Source organism: Antechinus flavipes, chromosome 6, assembly GCF_016432865.1.
Source record: "Antechinus flavipes isolate AdamAnt ecotype Samford, QLD, Australia chromosome 6, AdamAnt_v2, whole genome shotgun sequence".
Lineage (NCBI taxonomy): Eukaryota > Metazoa > Chordata > Mammalia > Dasyuromorphia > Dasyuridae > Antechinus > Antechinus flavipes.
The window spans coordinates 109,807,718-109,824,919 of record NC_067403.1 but is presented as its reverse complement, the minus strand read 5'-3'; the positions used below and the strand labels follow the sequence as shown (position 1 = coordinate 109,824,919).

Genomic DNA, 17,202 nt, shown 5'->3' with positions numbered 1-17,202 from the left:
GGCATTCTGAGCTTCTGTTGGTCAGACCAGCCCCATTTGGACACACTGTAACTAAACTCTAACATCATGATGTCATTTTGGTCTTCTTTGAGAACGAAGCCCAAAAATCAGATAAACACTTTATGATTATTATCTCATTTATCTCCTTTAATTCTCACAATAACCCTGAGAGGTAGGTGCTTTTATTGTCCCCCTTTTATAGAAAGGGAAATCAAGGCAACTAGTTTAAATGACTTGCACAGGATCACACAGTCAGTACTGATAGCCAGTGCTGTCAGATTTGAACTCAGGGCTTCCTGGCTCCAGGTCTGACCACTATCCACTGTAGTACCCTTGTGTCCTGAAGAAATGGCTTGCTGAGATCAATAAAACCAGACCCAGGATTTGAACTTAAATCCAATTTTCCTTCTACCACACTTTATAACGTTACTTCTCTATCTTACATTACCCTACTATGGTATACTCTCCAGTGTTTTTTTCCCTTACCTTGAATTCCTATAACACTTGGACTTACATATTCATCAATTATAAAAGCTGTAGGGCACTTTAGTGATAGCTTAATCTAGCTTTCTTATTTTATAGATGAGAAGCAAAGCTCTGAAACTTCAGTGCCTTGCCCCAGGTCACATATGTTAATACTAGAGCTAGGGTTAATGCCCAGGTCTCCTGATTCCTGTATTACATGATTTTACTTTTGTTTCTTTATTGCCATATAAATCTTTTCCAGATTGAAAATTGCATGATTCTCTGATTCTGTCATCTTTGTAGATATTCACCTTGTTTTCAGTTATCCTTGTTAGAGATGGGTCTTATTCCCTCTCTTTTTTATCTTTTTCTCCAATTGTTTTTTCTTTAAACTCTCTCCTTTCTTCTTGTTCCTTGCCATTAAGGCTGAGCACAGAAGAGAAACTTAATATATGGTTTTTTGAATGAAGGAAAAAATTCAAGTTGATATATGGAAGCTTGCCACTGTATGACAGTCACCAATATTTTGTTCCTTCCTTGGGCCTCAGGGAACAGAGCAAACAAGGAAAGTATCAGATTAAAGTTTGGAAATAAAACCTGACTAGAAAGAGTAGGAGATGCTGAGTGAGGGATTTGTATAAATATTGAATATTCCCCACCAAAGAGCAAGCATCTGAAAAATGGGGATTGTCATCAATTCCATGTCCTCCAGCCCATTTTACTGTGCTTTGCACCCATTAGTTTCTTAATAAATATTTAGTCAATAAATTGAAGTAATGAATGCAGCATAGTTTGCTTTCATACAATGTATCTCCAATATACCCAAAATGTAACTTACCACATTTCCTCTAGATCTAATTTTCTTCCTATTTTCCTTGTTTTTACCAAGCCATTATTCTGGCTCCCATCTTCAACTCATTTCTTTATCTCTTATAACCAATCACTTGCTTCGTCCTGTTGATCCCATTTTCTCAATATCTCCCACAACTGTATTACAACCTTGCTAGTCAAGGACCTTTTCACCTGGACTTTTGTAGTAGCCTCCAAATTGGTTTTTCTGCCTTCAATCTTTTCAGTCCAATTCCACAAAGCAACCAAATTGACATTCCTAAAATACAGGTCATGTCATTCTCCTGTTGGAAAAGTTTGCCTCTAAGACAAAATACAATCTCTTCTTATTGGTATTGAAAGCCCTTCATAACTACACCTAAAGAGGTATAAAACTGTATATCCTTTGATCTAGCAGTCTCATTACTGGTTCTGTCTCCCAAAGAAATAATAAAAAAGAGAAAGGGAACCATATGTGCAAAAATATTTGCAGTGGCTTTTTATAGTGACAAAGAATTGCAAATGGGGTGGATGCCCATCAATAGGGAATGGATTATGTGATGATCAACTGTGATGGACTTGACATTCAAGGAACTTCCAAGGTTTGGGATGGAAAATGCCAATCACATCCAGAGAAAGAACTATGGAGACTGAATGTGGATCAAGGCATAGTATTTTCACTTTTTTGTTTGTTTTCTTTCTCATCATTTTTTTTCCCTTTTAGTCTGACTTTTCTTGCACAACATGACAAATATGGAAATATGTTTAAAAGGATTACAGTATTTAACTTAATCATATTGCTTGCTGTGTTCTTTTCCTAGGGGAGGTAAGGAAAGAAGGGAGAAAAGTTTAGAACAAAATTTTACAAAAATGAATGTTGAGACTCATCTTTACAAATATTTGGAAAAATAAAATACTGTTAAAAATAACAAAATATAAAAAGAAAGAAAGCTCTTCATAGGCTGGCTCCAATTTCTATTCAAGTGGATTATATATTATCTTCCCTTATTCATCTATATGTTGTGCCCTATCTCTCTTTTCATTCCTCTATAGTTTAGCTTTCAAAGTTATTATTCAATTGAATCTTCTCCCTTCAGTTATAATTGATTTATTAATTACCAAATTAAATGACCTTTTCTCACATCTCATTCTTCTTAATCTCTCTGCAATATTTGGTGTTACTGAACACTTTTTTTGGATACCCCTTAATGTCTAGGGTTTTTGTAATGCTATTCTGTCTTGATTTTTCTGTCAGGCTGTTGTTTCTCAATTTTCTTTGCTGGATCTTCATTAGTCATGCCCATTAACTCTTCCTGCTCCCTTAGACTCTCCTGGGCCCTCTTCTCTTTTCATTGTAAACTCTCACTTGTTGACTCAACCAACTCCCAAGGGTTCAATTATTATCCTTATGCTGATGATTCCCAGATTTAAATTTATATCCCCAGATGTTTATCTTGCTTTAGTCATTCACTTGGGTTACAATCATATATCTCCAACTCCCTATTTCAACATCTTGTACAGGATGTTCTTTATGCATCCCAAACTGAACATCTTCAAAACAGAACTTGTAATTTTCTTCTTCCTCCCCTCAAAAATTCATCCCCTCTTTGCAACTTCCCTTTATCTGTCAAAGACCTAGCTTTCCTTTTTGCCATCCAGGCTTGCAAGCTAAGTGCCCTTCTGCTGCTCATTATCTTTTACTCCATATATTCCAAGACCAAATCTTCCTCCTATATGACATCTCTAATAATTGTATTCTTTCTGCTCATAACCACTGTCTAGTTCAGGCCTTCATCACTTATAGTTTAAACTATTATAGTAACATCACAACTGACTTCCTACCTCGACTCCCTCAACTCCAATCTGTCTTTCATTTAATTGACAAAATGATTTTCCTTTTCTTTTCCTTTTTAAAAAATTTAATAGTATTTAATTACTTCCAATTACATGTAAAAATAGTTTTCAACATCCATCTTTGTAAGATTTTGAGCTCCAAATTTTCTCCCTCCTTCTCTTTTATCACCCCTCCCAAGAAACAAACAATCTGATATAGGTTATGAACAAGCTGATTTTTCTAAAGAACATATCGATTATGTCCCATTCCTGCTTAATGAGTGCCAGGGATTCCAGAAGCACATGTAATTTCCTGCATTTGATATTTCAAGCTCTTCCTAATTTGTTTCCTTTCTACTTCTGCAGTCTTCTTACATAAGACTCCCTTCCATATACCAATTTCACTGACCAGATATTACTGGCTCCATTTGGGTTACTTGGTGCATCCTGTACATTGCCTTGGACCTTGGGCTCCTTGCCCCATTGTCTGATGCCATGACTTTATATTGGCAGCCCCTCATGCATGGAATGCTCTACCTACCCTCTTTCCCTTGTACTCCTGCGCCTCTCAATCTTGTCTTCTATAGGAAACCATTGTTGGTCTCCCCAATTGCCAGTGTCTTCCTCTTGGAGCTTGCTTTCCCTTTACTATACACATACTTGTATTTTACCTTATTAATTCTACATTATTTCTCTCCATTATAATGTAAGCTCCTTGCCTGCAAGTATTGTTTTTACCTTTTTTTACATCTTCATTGCTTACTATGGTGCCTGACATTATTTCTTAATAATAATGCTTATTTATTCACTGACTCTGGTATTTTATGTTCCAGCAAAATGGCTTTAGGGGCTGTGTCTTATACATGATATTCTATCTCTAGGTTCTAGACCTTTGACCAGATTGTGCCCCATGCCTAAGAAGCTTTCCCTTTTCACTCTCCTTTTGGAGCTCTCAATCCCTACAAGGCTCAGGTCAAGTGTATTAGTTTCTAGAGGTCTTTGCTGATTCCTCCAGTTAGTATCTCCTTCTTCCTATTATGCATAGAGTCTATGTGTACTACTTGTGAATATGCTTTGTCCTTCTAGTAGCATGCAAACTGCTTTGTATTAGTACTAGTGTCACTAGAACCTAGTGTTTGGAAGAAAGTAGGTATTTAATAATTCGTTGCTGATTGCTTGAATTATTGAAATAAAGATGAACTAATCAGAGGATCTGCCTGTCCTCTGGAATCAGAGCAGCTGATGGGTTCAGAGAAGAGGTACCCATACAATAGCTGTGTCTTATTAAATTCCAGTATGGGTAGCTTTTTTCAACCCCCAACCATCTGTTCTAGAGCACGTTTCAGAATTGAGCAGCCTCTCATTAATTTTGAACATTAGAGTGTACTATAAAAATCTTAACTTCTGATAGGGCACTCCATGATGCCTCAAGAGTTATTGGGATGGTAACTCCTTACTACCCTGTTATTTTCCTGAATAATCCAATCTGTGATGCAAAGGATAACTCCTTCGTGACTTTCCATCCTGGGTGATACCTATTGATGTTTCCCAAGAAATATTCATCCACACATTGGGGGCTTTTCTTGGAAACATCTAAAATTGGGAGAAAGGTGGGGAGGACAATATTATATTCATTTTTACTGAATAAAATCTTGGTGATCAATACTTTGCATAATCTAGTTCCAACCCCCCTTTCCAGCCACATGTCATACTATTACCATTTATGAACTTTATATTCTAGCCAAATAAGATTCCTCTTCTTCGTTTTTCATCTTTCCTTCTCCTATCTATGAATTCTTCCCATATCCGAAATAGACAATCTCTTTTTTATAAAATTATTTTAATTTATATTAATCCTTATTTTTTTCTACTAAATGTATTTTTAATCACACATTACTTTATGAATAATGTTGGGAGAGAAAAAAATCTGATGAAAAGGGAAAAACCATGGGAGAGATTAAAAAAAATAGAAAAAAGAAGTAATCATAGCATGCATTGATTTGCATTCAGTCTTCTTAGTTCTTTTTCTGGATGCAGATGGCATTTTCTGCCCGAAGTCTATTGGGATTGCTTTGGATCATTGACCCACTGGGAAGAACCAAGTTTTCAAAGTTGATCATTGTATATTCTTGCTGTTATTGTGTACAATGTATTCTTGGTCCTCCTTGTTTCATTCCATATCAGTTCACGTAAGTCTCTCCAGGCCTTTCTAAAATCAGTTTGTTCCTTTTTATAGAACAATAATATTCCATTATCTTCAGCCATTCCCCAATTGATAGGCATCTACTCATTTTCCAATTTTTTTTTTTACCACAAAAAGAACTGCTCCAAACATTTTTTGCACATGTGAGTCCTTTTCCCTACTTTAGGATTTCCTATAGACTCAAAAATGGCACTGCTGGGTCAAAGGGTATGCACAATTCTATAGCACTTTGGGCATAGTTCTGGATTCCGGATAGAATTCTGGATTCTAGAATGGTTGAATCATTTCACAATTCTACCAACAATGCATTAGTGTCCCAGTTTTCCCATATCCATCCAATATTTATCATTATATTTTCTTGTCATCTTAACCAATATGATAAGTGTGAAGTGGTACTTCAGAATTGTTTTAATTTGCATTTCTCTAATCAATAGTGATTTAGAGCATTTTTCATATAACTATAGATGGCTTTAATTTCATCATCTGAAAATTATCTGTTCATACCCTTTGACAATATATCTCTTTCATTGGGGCTATTTCTCTCTGTTGAAATCTCTCCCATCCTTCAATGAAGGTGCCTCCTGACTAACCAAGTGAAATTTTTCTTCACCTACTGTTGGCTCCCCCTCCCTTAGATCTTTTCCTTAACTTCTTTGCCCTATTCCTATATTCCCTACATGGAAAGATTTGTCTCCATAGAAGTTAGTCAAAGAGACCACATGCATCATGATGTAACTAAAGTTATCACTGAGACCCTACCATAGTTGGCTCAAATATAAAGACAATATTGGGATTATTTTATCAAATTTGAAGTTCAAAATGGAGGCTTGTCAGTCAGGTGTAAACATTTATGAAGTGCCTTCTCATGCCAGACATTGAGGAGTTGCAGTCTTGCTATTGGGGACATTACTTAACTGAGCCAAAAGAGTGAATTATGTGGGCATGTTATATATGTTTGGGAGGACTTGTCAAAACAAAATATATTTCTTTTTATCTGGCCCTCCATCCAACAAAAGAATAGTCATACAACACCTTGAGCAGTTCAGCAGTGATATTACAGGCATTTAACCCAAAGGTTCCTAAGGGAGTAAAGCTTAGCAAAATGCTTCAGAACTTAGCATAGTGACTGACACAAAGCTCACATAGCTGATTAAGGTAGTTCCCCTTCTTCCCGACAATTTAGTTCCTCTTCCAATTTGGAACTAAGGATGCTTTGAAAGCAGTGATGTTGGTATTGTCCTAGAAGAAAGGTGATGAATTTCACTGGCCAACAAAATCCTAGACCATAGCCAAGTTATTACAATTTTTTCACCCAAATCCCTTTCAGCAATTTACCTGTCAAATGGACTGGGGCTCAATTTACTTGAATTCTTGACATGTTATGAAAGGGATTCCTACTCAAATGTGAATTAGATTAGTTAATCTCTGAGTTTCATTTTATTTCTTCTAATTTATAATTCTACATGTCTATTTGGGGTAGCCAGTCTAGGTACCTAGATAATTTTTAAAAAATGTTTATTCTTAGTTCTGTATTGTTCTAGAATCCTTGAAGACCACTACATTTCTATTTATTTTTATCATTAAAAAATGTAAAATTTCCAATATTAGAGTTTTCAGCCCTATATAATAGTCAGTAGTATTTGTTATGACAACCTTATTTAGTTATGTGTCCCGTGGTTGATTGGGATAGAAAGCCAGGCTTGGAGTTAAGAAGACTTTAAGTTCATAGAAACTGAGTGGGTGCCCATCAGTTGGGGACTGACTGAATAAGTTATGGTATATGAATGTTATGGAATATTATTTTTCTATAAGAAATGTTCAGCAGGATGATTTCAGAAAGGCTTGGAGAGACTTCCATGAACTGATGCTAAGTAAAGTAAGTAGAACCAAGAGAATATTCTACACAACAGCACGATTATATGACAATCAACTCTAATGGACTAATCAACTCTAATTAACTCTTTTCAACAAGGAGGTGATTTAGACCAACTCCAATAAACTGGTGATAGAGAGAGCTATTTGCATCCAGAAAGAGGACTGTGGGAACTGAATATGTATTACATCATAGTATTTTTACCTTTTTGTTGTTTGCTTGCTTTTTTTCTTTCTCATTTTTTTCCTTTTTAGTCTGGTCTTTCTTGTGCAATATGATAAATGTAGAAATATGTTTAGAAGAATTGTACATGTTTAATCTATATTTGATTACTTGCTGTCCAGGGGGGAAAGGAGGGAGAAAAATTTGAAACTAAAGGTTTTGCAAGGGTGGGATGTTGAAAACTATCTGCATGTACTTTGAAAATAAAAAGCTTTTTTTTTTTTTTTAAAGAAGACCTGAGTTCAAATGCTGCTTTAAATTAGGTATGTGATCCTAGCCAAATCATTTAATCCTGTTTGTCTCAGTTTCTTAACTGTAAAATGAGCAGGAGAAGGAAGTGGCAAATTACTCCAGTATTTTTGTCAAGAAAACCCCCAAATGGTGTCACAAGCCTGCCATGACTTATCAAGAACACCCACTATCGTTGATACATTTCCCGATTTGAGGGAGATTATACCTAGAAGAAGTGTAAATGCCTTTTTCGTTTTGTTTTTATTGTTATATTTGGAAATGTTACTTAAACTACATCATCAGACCCTTGAAGACTGTACCATGCAGTTGATTGAATATTATCATGTTGACATTTGTAGAAATGTCTGAGTTCTCGAAGAATGTATTCCTAAATTATAATTACAGGGCAGAGATGTGGAAAATTGGCCCTGTTACTTACTGTGGATGAGACTAATTAAAATATATGAAAAAATACCTAATGGAAGTGTTAGGTCAACTCTTATAAAGCAGGAAAATTGTAGTTTGGCTTACAAGGAAAACATATTTCTTTTAAAATAATTTTGAATGAAGGAATTTCTAAAGTTTTGACAAATTGTGTATTTTAAGGCTGTCTTTTCTTTTTAATCTAAATGACCTTAGCTTTATAAATTTAAGTGGCATTTAAAGGAAGTAATTTCAGCCTAGTTTATCCTTAATTAAACTAAATCCAGGGATGTTTGGGGATGTGATTGAATCAGCTAGAGGAACAGATAAATTTTTAATTTGAACATTTTTAATTTGAAAACTGGCAAATTTTACAAACCGAGGCTTCATTTGTTATTTTGTTGTTTGGCTAGGCTTTTAAAAGTAATGGAGAAATGTCTCTGATGCAGATTAAATTTAAAAGTGTTTCTTTATGCCTTTTTTAGAAAGCTGGTTGGTTAACATATATAAGCATACCCCTGGTTGAATCCATATAAAGTAGAAAAAAGATGCAAGGGTTAAAACCGAAACACCTGAGTTCATGCCATGCAATTCTAGGCAAGTCACTTGACCTTAGTGGGCATCAGTTTTCTCATCTCTAAAAAGGGTATAAGAGTTGTAATCTTTCTGTTTTATTGTGAAAGAAGAACTTCGTAAAGTATGCATATGAACTATGATTATCATTAGGCTGACCCTATTGTTTGATGGTGATAGCTCACATTTAGACAGGACAGAAAGATGTATAAAGTACTTTACATATATTATGTCATTTGTATCACAATGACTGCAAAATGGGTATATTATTATTCCCATTTTATAACTTGAGAAACTGAGGCTGTGAGGTTGGGAATCGACCAAGATCTATGTATATTTTTGAAGTTGTCTTGAAGACAACTTGCTATTTTATAGTATATATGTGCATGTATATATATATATATATATATATACATTTATATTCCTATAATATATACACATATGTATATATTTTTGTATTACACATAGATATAAATTGATATGTAGATGCTATTATTTATCACAAAGACATGTCCCAGTATACTACTCTTGTTTATGCTGAAATCTTCCTTATAAGAGGAAAACTTACAATTAAGCACAACTGATTTACAAAATGATTTTTTTTGGTACGTATCATTCAGTATTTCTTCCACCAAGATGAAGGAGATGTTTTATCATGCTACTCATAACTAATCATTGCAATTCATTTCCCAACTGTCTTTTAGCATTCTTTTCATTCATATGACAACAGTCATGTTGTATTCATTTTTGAATTTCTGCTTATATTGTCCAGATCAGTTCAAATAAACATTCTCTGAATGTTTCTAAATTCCTCATGGTCATCATACTATACAACACAACAATATTCCATTTTATTTATATGCACAATCTAAGTAGTTGTTGCTTTAGTTAAATACAATGCTCCAAATAAATGTTTTCATGCATTGGAAGGCAACAAATCTACCACCATTTCTTAAGATTTAAATTCATAGAGCTAAAGTGAGTACTAGACTGAGGATTTGTTTCATTGATAATAGGTTAGTGATTTAGATAGCTGTTAATAGCCACTAGGATCATAGATGCATTTTTAGTCCTGTCTCTTAAGGAGTTCCTTATATATTTTTGACAGTATTTTTCATGCCATTCCTTGGAAAAGGAAAAATTTATTATATTTTAGCATTTAAAGCTTGAAGAGTTCTTAAAGGATATTTAGTCTCATCTCTTCCTTTTATAGATGAGAAAATTGGACTAAGCAAATCAAGTGATTCCTGATGATTAATCAATCATCAAGCATTTCTTAAGTACTGATTATGTGCCACTTTGCTAGACAGTGTAAATACAAAGACAAAATTAAAACATTCCTTGACCTCGCGGAGCTTATTATCTCAAAGATGAATTAACATACACACATATGTATATATAACCCACATACAAATAAAAACATATAAATGTATATATTTATATATACATTTATATTCCTATAATATATACACATATGTATATATTTTTGTATTACACATAGATATAAATTGATATGTAGATGCTATTATTTATCACAAAGACATGTCCCAGTATACTACTCTTGTTTATGCTGAAATCTTCCTTATAAGAGGAAAACTTACAATTAAGCACAACTGATTTACAAAATGATTTTTTTTTTGTACGTATCATTCAGTATTTCTTCCACCAAGATGAAGGAGATGTTTTATCATGCTACTCATAACTAATCATTGCAATTCATTTCCCAACTGTCTTTTAGCATTCTTTTCATTCATATGACAACAGTCATGTTGTATTCATTTTTGAATTTCTGCTTATATTGTCCAGATCAGTTCAAATAAACATTCTCTGAATGTTTCTAAATTCCTCATGGTCATCATACTATACAACACAACAATATTCCATTTTATTTATATGCACAATCTAAGTAGTTGTTGCTTTAGTTAAATACAATGCTCCAAATAAATGTTTTCATGCATTGGAAGGCAACAAATCTACCACCATTTCTTAAGATTTAAATTCATAGAGCTAAAGTGAGTACTAGACTGAGGATTTGTTTCATTGATAATAGGTTAGTGATTTAGATAGCTGTTAATAGCCACTAGGATCATAGATACATTTTTAGTCCTGTCTCTTAAGGAGTTCCTTATATATTTTTGACAGTATTTTTCATGCCATTCCTTGGAAAAGGAAAAATTTATTATATTTTAGCATTTAAAGCTTGAAGAGTTCTTAAAGGATATTTAGTCTCATCTCTTCCTTTTATAGATGAGAAAATTGGACTAAGCAAATCAAGTGATTCCTGATGATTAATCAATCATCAAGCATTTCTTAAGTACTGATTATGTGCCACTTTGCTAGACAATGTAAATACAAAGACAAAATTCCTTGACCTCGCGGAGCTTATTATCTCAAAGATGAATTAAGCATACACACATATGTATATATAACCGACATACAAATAAAAACATATAAATGTATATATTTATATATACATTTAGTATATATAAAGTATATCTGCACATATATGCATGCTTTCTCTCCTCTCTCCTTTATTGTATATATATGTGTGTATGCTTGAAATTAAAATTAAATTTCACTACGGATCACTTTTTCTAGCAGGTTTAAGGGTAGATAATCAACAAAATAAGAAATCGAGTCCTGATTTGTACTGTTTGCCAATTTCTAAGATGAAATCCTCACTCAGAAATTTTAACCATAAGCTCTTTGGAGCCAGTATAAACTGATTCAAGTGTCCATCATGGAGAAGACATTAGCAGTTGGTTGACCATGTTTGTTTGAGATGAGTCTTGAAGAAAATACTGAGGTTCTAAGAGTCATGGGAGGAAGAAGTATAGTTGAATCAAGGAGGGAATAATTAGTGAGAATTTATAGATGCCAGAGGACTTGGGGCTTGTGATGAACAATGTGGAGGCCATTTTGGGGTGTGGTAAATAGTGTTCTGCTTGGAGTCAAGGAGACCTGAGTTTGATACTAATCTCAACTTTTAATAGCTGTGAGATCTTGGACAAATCATGCAATTCTTTATCTATAAAATGAGGGTAAATAAGATAGTTATAAGGACCAAATGAGAAAACAAAGGGAAATCATTTTGCAAACCTTAAAGAAATATATAAATACTAGATCCTATTTTGTTTATTGTACTACAATTATAATTAAAATATAATATTGTCTAGATTGTAAAGCATGTAGAAGAATAATATCTAATAAGGCCATAAAGGGGCAGTGGGCTCAGATCTATATGGGATTGTAGGGGTAACAGGAGGTCATTGAAGTTGAATTGTAGTTTAGTAGTTGTATGGAAATACCTTTGGGAATTACCCTTTAATAGAAGCTGGAGAAAGGGAGAATGAGGGTCTTCTTTCTCTCTGTGTGTATGTATTTGAAAGTTCCTCCAAAACCATTTTGCATTTGTTCATTTAGATAGTGACTTGAGATCTCTGAATAGTTAAAAGTTCTATGTTCTTCATAATTCATAATTCTGCCCCCTTTCAACCACTGTCACAGTTTTTCTGAAAAAAAAAAAAATCTTTGGATTCTACTTCTATAAATAGATTCATTTCATATATATCTTGCTTAGTGTTGCTAAGTTCCTCATATTTTTCTTGTTCCTTTTAATTGAATAACTATCCAGTAACTACATTTTACAAATAAGGTACTCTGGTAGGGGCCAAATGAAGATTGGCACAATGCTAAATAAGGCAGGGTCTCTATTCCCAAGGAGTTTATAGTTCATAACAGTTAAGTTTCAGAAGGCCATATGGTTGGAAGCCATTCCAGGCATAAAGAGAATCATAAGAAAAGCACAGAGGACTTCCAACAAAGATTACAGCTGAGCCCAGCTCCATTAAGAACAACCCACAGTAAAGATGGAAAAGGGGGGGCAGGTGAAGCAATGATCAATAAAATCAAAGAAAAATTCCAAGTAAGCGCCTCTGTGTCATCCAGAATTGTATAAGATAATGGCTAGAAGCCCACTGAGTTTCTGGTCTGGGGCTTAATGTGAGCTCTGATATGTTTGCATTATGGAATGCATCAAGGGGAGATGGGGCAGAGGTATCCAGACATACAGTGCTTCAATAACCTCAAGGTGGTCTGAAGCCATTCTGATTTCTAATGTATGTTTGAAACCTCAGCATTGGAATAAAAAAAGTAGGACCTAGAAGTACCAGATTTTCAATTATCCAACAAAGCAATATTTGTCAACACTATTTGCTATGATTCAAGAAAAGGTGTATGAGTAGAGCAGATAAGACAAAGAGGATTCATAAGTAATCTGGGAGGGGAAGATGCTCAGGGTTTCTGGCACTGCTATTTTACATTCAACCAGGCCTCAAACCATGACCATTTAGGGCTTGGCCTAGAATCTATTGGTGGCCAATTAGAATAAGATTGATTTTGGATTAAGGCATGATCCTTAAAAAAGATCTAGTCAGTAAACCTCTCGGGAGGGTTTAGAAGTGCAAAGAAGAAAAAAAAATGCTTTTAAAGAGGAAGAAAGGAAGGAAAGAAGAAAGGAAAGATGAAGGCAGGAAAGGAAAGAAGAAAAGAGGGAAGGAAGAAAAGAATAAAGAAGTCTTCTAACTGATTAGTTGCAGACTAGCTTTACTCACAGAGGCTGGTGTTTGTCCTTGGTAGATAAAAGTAGAGACTGAATGTCATCTACCAATGCAAGTCAGCTAAATTCATAATTAAAAATAAAATTTAATTGAAAGAGAAAAAGTCACAAAGATAGGAAAGTGGGAAATATGTTGGTTCATTTTGTGGCAAATATTAATTGGTGTGTGGAAAAATATGGAAATAATTAGATCTGGATCGATAGGTTGGAACCAGAGTGGTTAGTGTCCTTGACAATGGCTTTGGAGTTTAGACTTGTTACAGAAGATAATAGAGTTTTTGAGTAGTGAAATAAAATCCTATATTCTATGTTCAAGTCTGTACATCACAAGATTAATTAGTTGTCTAAACATTTGGGAGGGACATAGAGGCTGAGTCCATGAAATTCTTTTTAAAAAATTGTTTTTGGTAATTGCATTTCAATATAAATGATTTTCTTTATAAGTCTCTGAATTTTCTCTTAGGCATATAGCAACATTATTATGAAAAGGGGTCCATAGGCTTTATTTACCATATTATCCAATGGAGTCCATGACGCAGAAAACATTAAGGTCCTCTGCACTTTAAAATCAAAGAGCTCTCTTGGGGGCTCTTTTATTAGTCCAAGCAATAGATAAAGTGGATATGGATGAAAATGGTGGCAGTGGGAATGGAAAACGAAGCAGGAAACAAGTGATAATATGGTATCTATGCTGCCTGAACTTTAACTCCCTCCCTCTCTCCTATTCTTGACCTCCTCCCCCTCCCCCCTTCTCCCCTGTGAGTGGGCATTTAAGAACCTTTTGAAATCTGTGGCCTGAATAAACTTAGCCTTCCTCATGAGTCTTTAAACTAAAACTCAAATCCAATCTAGGCATTTTCTAAAGTGTGTGTGTGTGTGTGTGTGTGTGTGTGTGTGTGTGTGTGTGTGTGTGTGTGTGGTTTTTGGATATCATTCCCTTTGTTAAATTTTCAAAGCAGAAGAGAAAACAGGTGAATACACAAGTATAATGGCTGAGCCACTGTTTGGTGAGACAAATGATGTCATCCACTTGTTTCTAAACTGGGTCTTTTCCTTTTTTAAGGTGGGGGAAGCGTGTAGATTGGCTCCTTTTGAAAGTAAGGCATGTAAAGACATACTGCAACATAGATCAGTGGATGCTGGAAGCATCTTTCTGGAAGCACATTGTTTAAAGGGCAATTTTAACCAGAAGAACAAATTTCATGCATGGTATTTTGGTGCTTTAGTCCGTGTGTCTTCAGTGAAGGGATTCTTTCTTGTTGCTGCCCTGAAAGGCTTAAGATAATCAAAAGCTTTCCTATTTTCCTACTGCACCATTTGGGAAGTATTGCAACTTTTGCTTCTGAGCAGGCTGAGGTACAAAAATGCTAATTTATTGCCAGACTGCAGCATTGTGATTTGCATTCTAAATCAGACTGCAGAATTCCTAGAACAAGTGGCTGTCCCTCCTATGCCTTAGCCAGAATTTTTCCAGCTCCGTCTTTCCCCAGCACCTTAACAACAACAACAATCCAAATTCCCAAAGACTCCTTTTTGAAATAAGTAATTCCAGCGAGCTAGTCTGAAATCCAAAAGACACCAAAAGATTTGTTTGCAGCCTTTCCCTATCCCCTTACATTTAGGAATCCCTTGCCACTGCGGTGAAATAATTGCTTTAAACACTGTCCCTTTGAGGCTGAAAGATACGTGGTCATCTCCTTCAAACATTTTGCCCCAGCTTCTTTTTAAATCTGCCAAGGTGTGAGTTTACAAATACCCTTTCAATAATAGCCTTTTAAGATCAGACCTCAGATAAGTGTAACTGCATCCTTTCCAGGAGCTTTTAAATCAAATTAAGTAGATACTTAGAGAAGAGGAAAATGAAAAAGCATTTTTGTAACATATCTGAGTGAGAAACAACTACTGCAGCATAAAAAACCCACAGGCATTTGGGCTTTCCCATTTTGGTAGCAAATAGGGGGAATTATGGGTTGGTGGTCTGCTTCATGTTAGGACACCCCTCCATCTGTTCTCAGTGCAGCCTGGTTCCAATTTAAAGCCCAGATTTCAATACAAACCTCAATTTCTTTCCCCCATTTTATATGCAAAGCGAGGCTTATGAATCCCAGTGCCTCTGCTACTGAGCCTGACACCAAATACTGCCCCCTCCCTCCCCCCACAACACCCCCCCAAATTCCGCGGCTATTTGTTTGAATACCTGCTTACAGTGCTGCACAATGGGGCAGCTTTGAGAGGAAAAATTGATAATCTTCACGGAAGAGTAATTTGAATGAAATTACACTTGACAGCCTGTCTCCCAGCAAACAAGGGGAGTGAGGGAGCCTCAGCTAAGCTCTGAGGACTTGCCTTACCCACTGCTTTTTGGAGCTTCCCAGGAAAAGAGGAGGAACGAAAGGGGGACAGCCACAGTTCCTCCAACATCTTATTGAAGCTTCTGATTAAAATCCCTGCACCACAGTAGAGTGAAGAAAGGCAGTCATGGAAGAGAATATGGAAGAAGGACAGACACAAAAAGGTAGTGGGCTGAAAACAGTTTATTTGCTACTACGCGGCTATTTTGCAGTTTCCTTGTTTGCTTTTTGGGGCATGCCAGTAACGCTAATGATGATCTCTCCGAAGGCAGATGTTCTTCCTAGATTTTTTTTCTTTTTTCTTTCTCGCCACTTGTATATGCCTGGTACAAATGTCATTATTATATGTGAATATTTAGGATAAGAGGTATGCAAAGGCGGAAGAATTCTGATCCGCATTTAACAGGCATTAGATGTGTTTTTGGACCGGTCTTTGTTAACCTTCATTTATTTCGTTTTTTCACGCTTGTCTAGCTGGGTCAAGTAAGCCCTGGTGTGACCTAGGACGGAGCCCCTCTCTCAATATTTGTTGCTAGTCCCAACTAGAACCTTGACAATGTAACCATTATTTTAACCTTTTGAAAAGGAAGTCCTGTGAAACAAAGACTAATAAGATATTTAGAGTATTGGTGTGTATGATATGTGTGTGTGTATATATATGTATGTATGTATGCTTGTGCCTGTGTTGGTTGTCTTCTCTCCCCGTTCCTTTTCTTTATTTCTTTCTTTTTCTTTTTTTTTTTTTTTTAAATCCCCCTTCTCTCTCTGTGGAAGCTTTTCTGGCTTTGGCATCCATTGAATGAAGGGTTGTAAATTTCCAAGTGATGTCTGCTTTTTTCTGCAAAGCCTAACAAATATAACTTCTATAAAAGGGAGATCTAACTATTGACGTGTTTTTCTTTCTTTTCTTAAATAATCGAAGTAATATTTTTGTAGACATAATACCTAGTTTTCATTTTAAATAACCCATCTTTGAGTCTTTTTATGAGTGAAGTGGCTTGACTGGAAGGAACTCTAGCTTTCATCTCCAGTGCTGTCTTTCCTTGCGGCCAGGCTTATGTAACGATTTAGAAAATATTCTTGCGAACCAAATAACCCAGGTGACACTGGAAAGAATCGGGATCGAAAGGCAGCAATGAAAAAGGAATGAAGGATTAGTAATCAAAGTGGATAGAAATTGCATGTAAATCTTTCCCTCCCCCTCACCCATTCTAGGTTGGTATAATATTGGAGATAGTGCAGCAGGTGATTTAGCATAAATCTCTGCTTGTTTGCAAATCCTCAGCATATATGCTTTCTCATTATTACGAACACATTTCACTTTTCTGGACTTTCTTATCTGGACTTGATTTTAGCTGTGCCAGATAGATTCAGACAGGTCAGAGCCAGAGAACATTGCTATCACCTGTCTCAGATGTGTGTATACACAACATAATGATGGATGTGTTCTTCTCCCCATTTTAGTCATAGTCGGCTGTACTGGTACTTCACTCATATTGATAGCAACACAGTCATGAACATTATATGGTGTTATATGGCTCCATTACAGTTTTTTCACTACAGGATTCTACTAACTAGCCCA

The 17,202-nt window shown here is 35.4% G+C and overlaps 1 protein-coding gene across 2 annotated transcripts in view; it reads left to right on the top strand.

The window, feature by feature from the left end:
• GPM6A (glycoprotein M6A) overlaps window positions 1-17,202 on the top strand; it is a 491,980-nt gene that overhangs the window by 250,678 nt on the left and 224,100 nt on the right. The window contains exon 1 of one of the 2 annotated variants that reach the window (XM_051965636.1): window positions 15,221-15,784. The exons of the other annotated variant lie outside the window; for it this stretch is intronic. Within the exon in view, the coding sequence (XP_051821596.1) occupies window positions 15,748-15,784 (37 nt within the window). The 5' untranslated portion in view covers window positions 15,221-15,747. Of the gene's footprint in view, window positions 1-15,220; window positions 15,785-17,202 lie in introns of those variants that run through there. 2 annotated transcript variants of the gene reach the window in all.